Source organism: Notolepis coatsorum (genome assembly GCF_963971535.1).
Source record: "Notolepis coatsorum genome assembly, chromosome: 2".
Classification (NCBI taxonomy): domain Eukaryota; kingdom Metazoa; phylum Chordata; class Actinopteri; order Aulopiformes; family Paralepididae; genus Notolepis; species Notolepis coatsorum.
In genome coordinates, this window is record NC_140166.1 from 66157050 (window position 1) to 66169253 (window position 12204).

General features: G+C 40.1%; 1 protein-coding gene across 1 annotated transcript in view; it reads left to right on the plus strand.

Annotated features, from left to right (window-relative positions):
* Positions 1–408: 408 nt before the first annotated feature.
* The window catches only part of LOC311223414 (globoside alpha-1,3-N-acetylgalactosaminyltransferase 1-like), a gene marked incomplete at both ends in the record, with an annotated part of 83586 nt that continues 71790 nt past the window's right edge, over positions 409–12204 (plus strand). Inside the window, 4 exons of the mRNA XM_084308202.1 lie at positions 409–425; positions 2620–2661; positions 4982–5086; positions 8317–8349. Coding sequence (XP_084164328.1) covers positions 409–425; positions 2620–2661; positions 4982–5086; positions 8317–8349 — 197 coding nt within the window. The remainder of the gene's footprint in view (positions 426–2619; positions 2662–4981; positions 5087–8316; positions 8350–12204) is intronic.

The window sequence follows — 12204 nt, forward strand, 5'->3', positions numbered from 1 at the left end:
CATACCGAGAGAGAATGGGTTTCATGGTTGTGCTTTTTGCATAAAAGGTTTGAGGAACAAAAAAGGAGCAAGAAACATTATACCGCATATAATCCACTATACTGTATATATAATCTTCTGAGTCTTCTTCTGTGGTTGTTTTGTAGCAGTGGTGAGAAGGGGCCATGTGGATACGTTTTAATTGTCTGTCAATGTGTAAACCGAAAACGACCTAGTTTAACTTTTATAGCTCATTCAGGATGTTCCATGCGGTCTTGAACTTTGAGTCAGTAAACATCACCTGACACCTGCTCAGGTCTACTGTGTTGGACAACATTCCATGTAGGAGAGAAGAGGACGAGGGCCAAATATGTGGACCGACAACATCTTTAGCTATAAGAGATATAATTAATTAGGTGTAATTATTAGATGAGTAAGGTGAGAGGGTGAGAGATGGGAAGATGAAAGAGAGTGAGAGAGAGGGGAAGATGGATGAGAGAGAGAAAGGAAGATGGAGGCGAGAGAGAAAGGAAGATGGAGGAGAGCGAGAAAGGAAGATGGAGGAGAGAGAGAAAGGAAGATGGAGGAGAGAGAGAAAGGAAGATGGAGGAGAGAGAGAAAGGAAGATGGAGGAGAGAGAGAAAGGAAGATGGAGGAGAGAGAAAGGAAGATGGAGGAGCGAGAGAAAGGAAGATGGAGGAGAGAGAGAAAGGAAGATGGAGGAGAGAGAGAAAGGAAGATGGAGGGGCACTGGCGGACTCAGGGGGGCGAGGGGCAGCAACCGTCCCTCCCTTTGTTCCCCCACGGATAAAACAAAAAAAGTGCGCTAAAGTGCCCTTTTGAGTGTCAAAAACTAGAGGACGTGCCCATTGGTGCCCTTTCAATGGTCTAAACTTGACCATGTGCCCCACAGTTGAAACACGTCATGATAGAGTGCCCTATTGAGTGGCGAACATGAGAGGACGTGCCCTATTGGCTGCCCTTCACATGGGAAAACATAGCAGGAAAATTAAATAATGTGTCTTAATGAGCTCTGTTAGTGGATAAAATGTGATGCAGCTTACTAGGGCAGGCTTTCCCAAAGTGGGTGCCATGATGACGACAGTCTAGGGGTGCTGCCAAATAGTTAAACCCTGCTTATTTTCAAAACACATTATATGGCCATAGAAAATATTTGTTTGCAGTTTTTGCAAGGGACCAATGGGCTAATATCTAGCTAACATGTTGATGTTTTTTCAATGTATCATTAGGTAAGGTTAGAGTAAGTTATTTTAACTGTATTTTAAAGTAAAAGACTAAATACATTGTTGCCAATGATAAAACAACGTTTAAAGGAACACGCCAACCTTTTGGGAAATTAGCTTATTTGCCATCTACTGTATGTAATTCCCTCAAAGGACAGGCTATGCCTTGTTACTCATCATCATATGATGAATTGAAAATGGGGGACCCTGATGTAAACAAGACGAAGGTCTTTCTCTGGTCTGCATCCCCTTAACAATTGTGTGTATTGAGCTGTACTGTACTGTACCCATTCTGCAATCTGTTAATACAATTTTCAATCAATCAATCAATCAATCAATTGGATTTAGGCGGAGCTAAATGCTAATGTGGCTCCACTGTTAGAGTTAGCCACATTAGCATTTAGCTCCGCCTAAATCCAATACATTAATCTGACCTGGGCTCGAACCGGTGATCTTCCGATCATGAGTCCAGAGCTCTACTCATGTAGCCACGCTGCCGGACAATGGCTATTGTCTCAACGGTGATCTATTTCCGGATTGCTGTCGGGGCAGTTGTTGATTGGAGCCTTGTTGGAGGCCTGTGTAATTAGGGTTGTCTCCGTCCACCCAGTGTGTTTGTATTCGAATGTTTGGTTAAATGTTTTTTGCTCGTTTGTTTGTCTTTTTTTTTATTTTAGTTTTCCTTGTTTATCAACGTTATTTTATTTTATGAACAGAAAGCAACATAAATGCATGAATGGATTGATCATAATTCTGTTATTTCAGGATCTGTCTAAGCAAATAGAATATTTAGGTCTAAATAATAAAAAAAAAACATTACTTTATGAATACTAATGATTTTTTATGAAATATCACAGTCTAATTGATACTGTAGACCTACATTGCTATTTAGTCATGGGTAATGATCATACAAGTAAAACAATGTTAGAATACATTTTCAAATAAAATAAAAATGAATTTACACATTTTAATCACCACTTTCGCTTTGGATTGTGAGTAATTCCATTGGGTGAAGTTTGCAAAGCTATGGACTCGCTGAAAGACCACAGAGGAGTCAACATTTGTGCACCAGGACCCTCGTGGACATTGGATAACCCGTGTCATTGGATAACCCTGTGTCATTGGATAACATTGGATAACATTGGATAACCCTGTGTCATTGGATAACCTATAGGATAACATTGGATAACCACATGTCTTCACAGACTTATCAACAATGTGCTTCTAAGTCCGCAAGCCTGCAAGTCCAGACATTGGGATTCAGTATTATGAGGTGCTTTGCATCTAAAAACATAGAAATCACCTAAATTGGAGATACCAGGTTGTGTGGGCCGACAGCAGTGATAAGCCCTGTCTGTATTATCTGGTTGACCTCTCCACCTGTCTGTGTGTTTAGGGGCTTCACCTTCTACTCAGGATCTGACATCAGTGCCGCAAGGTAAGACGCCACTTCCTACTTTCAGTTTTCTTTAAGATTTTAAAGGCTTTCTTACATAAAAACTACAGTAATAATATATTAATAATATTAATATTTATATAATATAAATTATATTATTATATAAATATTATTTATATTACGCACATACACAAATACATACACATACACAAATGCACAATACATAAATATAATAAGTATTATATTTATAATACTTATTATTATATTAATTATTATATATTAATATATAATATTATATTATATATTATTATAATTAATAATATTAATAATAATATATTAATGGCCGGGTGGCGCAGTGGGCAAGGCGCTCGCCACCAACGCAGGAGATACTGGTATCGAGCCCAGCTCTCTGCGTTGCTTCCGGCTTGGCCGGCCGTCGTACTAACACAATTGGTAGCCGGTGGGTGGGTCCTGGTCGTTGTAAAACAGCGACTCCTACAGTTCGGTCGGGTGCCTGCTCAGCGAGGAAAGGATCTAAGGGGGGTAGTGTGATCCTTCCACACGTTACACCCTCTCAGTGAGAGTCCGCGCTGCCAGGTGAAAAGAAGCTGTTGATTGGCTACACATGTGTCGGAGGAAGCATGTGATAGCCTCCACTCTCCCAGACCGACTGTAGGGGGTAGGTGCGCAGCGACCAGGAAGGCGATTGGGAATTGGCATAACGACTAACATTGGGATGGGAGAAAAACTGAGGAAAAAGGAGGGGGAAAAAGATCAAACTTTTTTTTTCAATAATAATAATAATAATAATAATAATATATTAATTAATAGTAGTAATAATTCATTCATTTTTAATAATTGTGCTCCAAAACACACCTTAACATAGACACACTGATTCACAGTCAACTGTGAGTGAGTTTAATTTGATTTGATTTGATTTTATTAAGGATCCCCATTAGCTGGTGCCATAGCAACCAGCTAGTCTTCCTGGGGTCCACACAAAAAAAACATACAAAAGCAATTATTATTGCAAAAACTAAATTATTAAACGTCAGTACTCAACACACCATGCATAATGAAACTAACAATTAAGATAGCTAAAATTACATGCAAGCACAGAAACAGAAAACAACAAAAAACAAAACAAAATACTTTACAGTGTTAAATACAATTTAAGATTATTTTAAAAAGTGAATCTACTGTAAATGCAGCAGAGGTTTTGAGGCAGGTTATTCCAAAGAGTTAATGCTCTAAAAATTGTATATCTCCTTAAAGTGTTGGTTTTAGGACCTGGCAATTCAAGCTGCCCACTACTGGAACCTCTAGTGTAATGCTCATGGACAGTGGGTCTCATTCCCGAAAATGTTTCAAAGATATATTCTGGAAGACTTATCTTGGAACCACTGAGACATAATCAATGACAAGTTCACTCTGAGTCCTGAACGTGCTGGTAATATGTCTTAAGTGGCTGAAAAGGTCGCACAAATTATATGATCTGATATCTGCTTCAAGTTCAAGTTCCTTTTATTGCCACACGGCCAGGCCGGTGGAATTCGAGAATGGCATTCTGTCTTAAACTCGAAAGCGCGTTCCCGTTCAGGTAATTTGCATACAAAACAACGCCTCCAGCGCTCCTTATAAGGCAACTAGTGACGCGGCTGTGTGCAAATGGCATGGCGGAAGTGCTTTGCGAGTCTTGCGAGCCACGTGATTACGAAACCTAGCGTCAGTCAGTGCCAATCAGAGAGCGTCTCCGAGAAAATGCCGCTAGGTTTCGTAATCACGCTTGCGCGCCATCAAAACTAGATTAGATTAATGTATTGGCATCATATACAGCTTGCGGTACACCTGCCGCAGCGCGCGCACACATACACACACACACACACACACACACACACACACACACACACACACACACACACACACACACACACGCGCGCGCAGTACTGTATATGAATGAATGAATGAAATATAATACATATACATATTATTATAGCCTACGGCGGGCGTAATGAATGAACGCAGTATGGCTTATTATTCCATAATTAAGCCTATAGGCTACTGTTCATTCGTAGGCGCACACAAGACTTGTTATGGAATATTAATGCAGTCTATTTCCACCGATTAGCTTTAGTTCTTATTTATTTATCCACTGTCATTTCAGTGTTGGTGTATAGGCTATATAGTGTATTTCAATATAAGTTTAATTGATTAATGATATATTCGAAGGAATGCAGGTTTATAGCTATTCTCTCTCTCTGGAGAAGACTATAATGTTGGCGTGTTCTTTTATCTACTCCTTATGAAATCTCAGTGTGTAGATCATAGTGGGTTTAGCGTGTTCTGTGTGTCTCTCCTGTAGTCTGTGGAAGACACTGGACAGCTTCAACCCAGAGGAGACTAAATGCACCAATGCCCCAAACAGCAGCAGCAGATTGGGGACGGGAGAGATGAAGATGCCACAAGGGTCAGAATCCATCTGTCCTCTTTTAGTCTTCTTTTTAGGGTTTCAAGCATGAAGTGCAGAAACCCTATTGTTTTTGTGTGAATTTCTTTATTCATTTTATTTTCTCCAGCATCAGTTTAGAAAATTCCCATGGTATGGCAAATGGTAGCAACATGAACTTTGACCCATTGATTGGAAGTTGTGTGTACTGTAAATGGTCTCCCACAAATATGACCCCAATTGGTCAAAAGCACCCAATTGGCACTATAATTAAAGGTCATCTTTAAAAGATCAGAACTCCTACACTGTGAGTCCGATTTACACAAAACTTGATACAGACATCCGTCTCTATGCCCTCAAGGACCCATAAAGTCTGCCATATTGGATAGATGCAAGTCAACAACCGTTTGGCCAATCATCACGAAATTTGCAGGATATGTCCACATAACTACCGCAAACATACCCTGAAAATCTCATTCAAATGTAAATCAATACAGACCATATTAATTAATGTTGTGTTTCTTTTTTAAATGTAGCCAAGAGTAAAGACCTTAACCTGTTCCACCTGTGGAATATTTTCGCCTAAAATATATACCTAGGTAAGTGGAATATTGCTCCACTTCTACAAAGTCCATTTGCATATTCTTGGTATCTAGGTACATCTATGGACCTCAGGGAATGTATTCACAGTGTTGGAAATATTGTGTCTATTACTAGGCTTGCTTAAATTGTGATGAAACAAAGGAGAATATGAATTATGATTTTCCTTCGAATCTTTGACAGTGAATAACACCATGATAATAATGACCAAACTTAACAGACTGCCACTGTTCTTGTTCAGTACCTTCTTGAGATCATGTGTACAAAAAATCGAAGGAAATTAATAAAGGGAAGATGATTAAACAGAAGGTTCTGTAGATACAGTACTGAATTCTCCCATCCGGACCAATGCAATTTGAAATATTATTATAGAATATAGAATATGATGCTTATAAATTACCTTATTATAGCCAATTCGCACATTTATATATATATATACATATAATATTATCTTTCAAATGCCCGAGTTCAATTTGGATTTAGTATCACCAGGCGTGCATAAGAACAGATAATGATATCTACTGTAATTTACTGTACCTTTTTATTTTCACCACAGTGCAACTATTTTGAAACTAATTTCAGATCTAATTGTCTAATAGGGAGGAGAAACTAACTGCGTTTCAATATTTGTCAAAAACGTTACCTTTTGTGGCTTATTATCTCGAATAATAACAGTTATTGAAATAATTCATTCAGAACGCTGAACTTTGAACCCCCACAGTATCTGCCAGGAAGTGTAGTTCGGAATAATTCCAACACTGATCCACAGCTATGCATCCCCTCGACACAATGGCCGCAAAAAACTACAATTCCCATGATTAAAATGTTCCAAAATGGTCGCCGTCTTGGAATAGACTTCAGCAAATCGAGAAATTAAAACTATCTAATGGCACTTTTAACCTATTGCTAAACTAACGTATTGATGATAATATACATTCTACATGCTTTTGTGACATGTTAGTGATGTTAATACTTGAAAACGTTTGATTAAAAAATCGCAAAAAATATGCAACACTCTGAAAAATATTGATATGCCATTTTGGGGTCGGTACCGACCCCGTCGGGTGAAATTAATGAATGAATGACTTTTATTTATATAGCACCCTTCACAGCTTCACAGATAAAAAAAATAAGAAAAAAGTAGAATAAAAGAATTTGGATAAAATCATGAGTCACTAATTAAAAAACAAAACTATAGGAACAGTGAGGACAAGAAAGAGTGCCTATGTATGACCAAAGGCCTGTCTGAACAAATTCGTTTTTAGTTGTTTTTTAAAAGAGTTTTCAGAGGGGGCAGTTCGCAGGTCCAGGGGGAGAGCGTTCCAGAGCCTTGGTGCTGTCACCTCGAAGGCTCGATCACCCCTTGTTTTCAGCCTGGACCTGGGGACCACCAGGAGGTGCTGATCGGCAGATCTGAGTGAGCGGGTGTTGGTGTAGGGATGGATGAGTTCAGTGATGTAGATAGGGGCCTGACCGTGGAGTGCTCTGAAAGTGAAAGTGAGGACTTTGAAGTGAATTCTATAGTGTACCGGGAGCCAGTGCAGGGATACCAGAATGGGAGTGATGTGACATGATTCTTTTGACCTTGTGAGTAGCCTGGCTGCAGCATTTTGGATCATTTGTAGTTTGTCTGTGGAAACAGGTTAACCCTATGAAAACAGCAGTCAAATTGTATATTTTCAGCACTACATTTGTTTACCGATGTTTTTAAGATCGACTGAAAATAAGAATTTATCTTATTTTATTTATTATGCTAATTCTATCTCTCTTTTATCGTAAAACTGCGAGGAAATGACTAAAATCCAGATTTAACACTGCCATTGGAAAGAGGAGCTTTTCCCATATCCATAGATGTACGGTTTGGCTATAATAAGGTCAAGGTCAAGTTCAAGGTCAAATATGAATTTATAATTCAAATGGATTATAATTTATTACTGTATCTACAAGTCCTTCTGTTTAATCATCTTCCCTTTATTCATTTGCTTAGATTTGTGTACACTTGATCTAAAGAAGGTGCATGGTGAATGAGCTCAGTGAGCGAAATCAGAAGAACCTCAATGTTTTCATGGCGTTATTCACCGGCAAATATACAAACAAATATCATAATTTCATAATTCTCCTTTTTTTCATCACAATTGACTCAAGCCTAGTAACATACACAATATTTCTGACACTGGGAATACATAACCCCAGGTCCCTAGATGTTCCTAGATACCAAGAACATGCAAATTGACCTTGTAGAAGTGGAACAATCTTCCATTTACCATGTACCTTTAAGCGGCATTTCTGAAAATAGGGCTACAGCTTAACAGGTATCTAAAGTAAAAGCATGCATTCTACATAACGTTTGTGTATTCCAGTGCTTGGGAGCATTCAAGCCTCGATCCATTGACCTCTAAAGGTTATGTTAAAGTGGTATGTGGTCCAGTTCTGCTGCTCTGATTAAGGGTTATGTTAAAGTGGTATGTGGTCCAGTTCTGCTGCTCTGATTACGTCCTCTTGAGGTTGACAGGCTTCAAATGTGAAAGTATTTAATCTTCATAAATGTTTGCCATGTTTTTTGATGTATCCCTTTCCTGTGCAGTAGGAGTTACAAGATGTGGTCATTTTCAAAGGTGCTGACGTGTAATTATGTTCCTGTTCTTTTTCAGACTGAAATACCCTCAGCCCAGCACACTACAGGGGTAAGCTTCAACATACTGGTTTCACAGGAATATCCTGCTTCATGATAACATTTCAAATTAATCATAAAACAGAAGAAGCTTGACAATTTAACAGTTTGAAGTAAACGTCTTGACTTTGTATCTTGATATCCACTGCTACAGTACACTCTTGACTGATTTGTCAAAAGTGTTTGACACTGTTAATAACATAAGACCATAATACTTTAAGTTTCTCTTCTATTCTTCTAAGCGTCTCTATCTTCCATAGGATTGGATGAGCCCTCTGTTAAATGGTTTTCTGATTATTATTATTATGTTTGTAATAATCCATGGTTGAGTGGTGTGTGTCTTAGTAGTGCAGCAGAGTGCGGCGGGTGGCCTTGGGCCAGGTGTGTCAGGTGTGCCAGGTGGGCCAGGTGTGCCAGGTGTGTCAGGTGTGTCAGGTGGGCCAGAAGCGTTGGTGGTGGGGGACTCCGTGGATCTCACCACAGATGCAGGTGCTCCCAGGGCTGAGAGGGGGAGCCCTGTGGTTGCAGGGGTGGGGAGCCTGGTAGCCGGCAGAGAAGTCCTTCACCAGGGCCTCAGTGTCTATCCCCGGCCACCACAAACACTGGCGTGTGTTAGTCACAATGTTTTGTCCAATATTCCTAACATGTCTGATATTGCTTTTGTCAATGAATAACCTTGTCCTTTAGATGGTTGTTGGTTATTTGACCTGTATATGGAATTTTTTGAGTTTCAGTCTGGGTTCAGAACATCTCACTCCACAGATACATGTTTGCTGTATCTGACTGATCAAATTAAAACAGAAGTGGACAAGCGTACATTTTGTGGTATGGTCTTATTAGATTTGCAAAAAGCATTTGACACAGTGAACCACGATATACTTATATTTAAACTGAAGGCTATGGGTTTTAAAAGTGCTACGTTAAGGTGGGTAGAGTCATACTTGAGGGGTAGGAAGCAAGTGGTAGAAGTGATTGGCACTATGGCCTCTTCACTCCAGCCAACGTGTGGGGTGCCTCATGGGAGTATTCTGGGTCCACTCTTATTTCTTATGTAAATGACATGAAGTCAGCCTGTGACTGTAATTTATATCTTTTTTGCGGATGATGCTGCTCTCCTGGGCCCTCATTTATCCATAATGCGTAGAAAGTGTTCTATCTTTGTTCCTACGCACGGAATTTAGAATGTCTCTACGCACAGAAAAATCGGGATTTATCAACCGTGCGTGCACAGGTCATACACACACTCCGTGTTGATAAATACCATTGTTGAATGAATGAATGAATGAAAACTTTATTTAACAGATTGCAGAATGGGTACAATACAGTACGGCTCAATACACACAATTGTTAAGGGGATGCAGACCTGAGAAAGACGTTTGTCTTGTTTCCATCAGGGTCCCCCATTTTCAATTCATATAGTATGTTCTTACCGTCTATGCTTGTGCATGATTAACCATATAATGGAAATGAAACACCCCCATGGGATGTGAAATAATGGACTAAGCCGAGCGAACTATGAGAAACTTCACTGAGAGTGAGATTGATCACGGAGGTCTAACCAACAAATTGAACATATACAGCATTTCCCGTTGTGAACAATCTTATTTGGAAACATGACACACAGAATAATAGTATTTAGCGTTTTATTTTAAACAATATTTAATCGTATGATTATAGATATTTTTTGAGAATAAATAAATCCAATGAAGTTGTCAATTTCACAGACAACTCCGCCGAGGAGGAGGGAGCGTGTAGTAGACTATCTTCGGTGCCAAGGATGTTGACTGACCCAGTCCTGCTACAGAACCAGCACATTGACAGAAATAAATGACAAGCCGCTGCTGACCCGACATTGAGCACTGTAATGACTGAAATGAACGAGTCGCTGAAGCACACTGTATGTGCAACCCAATGGAGAATACAAACTCGTAACCACTATTTTGCGCTTGCGTTTGCCATATACCATATACATATACTGCAAAATAAATGCCTTTATTCGTTGAGGTTTTTTCAAGTTAGATTAAGACCTTGCAAGGGTAGACTTACTTAACACTGCTGTCTGATCCTCTTGACTGAATTGCTGCTTTCAGCAGGCCAACTCTGCGCTCTACAATGCCTATTGTGCGCGCTTGAGCCCGTGGTTTTGGTCAGAGTCATTATGGCTTCAGTGGATAACCCCGATCTGCATTTAAGTGATGTTTTAATTACAGATACCCCAGTAATAACATTACAATTGAATTAAATACAATTAGGCCTAAATGAGTCGTGTTACTCCCGGCCGCGTGAACACTTTAGGCAACCAACATGCGCTTCCGCGTTTCTCTGATTGGCTGAGCGCCTTCCGCGTTTCTCTGATTAGCCGAGTGCGGCTCCCCCTTAAGCTCCAGGAGAGAGGAGAGAGGCTGAAAACCCGCAGTTCTTGCCCGACTGATGGGAGCCGAATCCCGGATCCGATTTTTCTGATGAATACCCCCAAAACATGGAGGTCCCGAACGCATGGAAGTATTGATTGCGCCGTAACGAATCATTAAAAAAATATACCGTTAACTGGAATATGTTGTGCCTTTACACATATGTTGGATTATGTAATTGGTTTGTCATGACAAACTAATAAAAATCGCGATTTCCGTTCATTGTAAACAATGATGAATGTAGTCACTGTGTGTTGTTGTAGCCACCGGGTAAATCGCGATTTTTTATTAGTTTGTCATGACAAACCAATTACATAATCCAACATATGTGTAAAGGCACAACATATTCCAGTTAACGGTATATTTTTTTAATGATTCGTTACGGCGCAATCAATACTTCCATGTGTTCGGGACCTCCATGTTTTGGGGGTATTCATCAGAAAAATCGGATCCGGGATTCGGCTCCCATCAGTCGGGCAAGAACTGCGGGTTTTCAGCCTCTCTCCTCTCTCCTGGAGCTTAAGGGGGAGCTTAGTATTCCTGCCTCTGAGGAGCGCGTCGCGGCTCATGCGCATGCGCACACTCTGCCAATCAGAGCAATTCAGAGCAACGCGGAAGCGCATGTTGGTTGCCTAAAGTGTTCACGGCTCCCGGCCACCGGCAACGACATTATCAGTCATCGTTGATTATCTGTACATTGACCGAGTGGAATCCCGTTCACATAACTGGATTTGTTTATTGATGGAGCTTTGAAAGCTACATGGGTACAGTCTATTGCTCCGATGATGTTGGGTAACCTGGCGTAAAATCATCTTAGCCTCGGCCTGCTGTTATTATTGATATATGGATATTGTATTGGGGGTTGGGGAAATTAGGATATCCAACAACAGTTTTGTTCCACGCTCCAATTTGGGTCCCAAATTGCTGTACAAATCAAGCAGAATGTGTCTCGGGTAGCGGACTCTACTTAATATTATTATGTTCTCTCTCTGCAAATCTGCCCTATCTCTGAAAACATCTGAGCGCACATCGCGAGAAGCATTCCTATAATAACGCTATGAACCAAGCTGAATGAATTCGGAAATACCTATTCCAAATGTTATTTATAGGGTTTGACAATAATTACACTAATGTCGCTATTTTACAATTAACTATAATGAATTACGGGTCATACAGAACACGTCAGTGTTGAAACTAATGCATGAAACTGATGAAAGCGTATTCCGTCCATCTGCAGTCTTCATATTCTACTGCTTGGTGACATGTACGCATGGTCTGAGCTGTGCGTAGATATACGCACAATCTCAAGCACACGTTAATTTTGATAAATCCCACACTTTGCTTAGAAATGATCGTACGCACGGTTTTCGCACATATCTGTGCGTACGCACCATTGATAAATGAGGGCCCTGGTCTTATCCCATCAGGATAAAGGGGAGGTAGAAGGAGCACTCAGC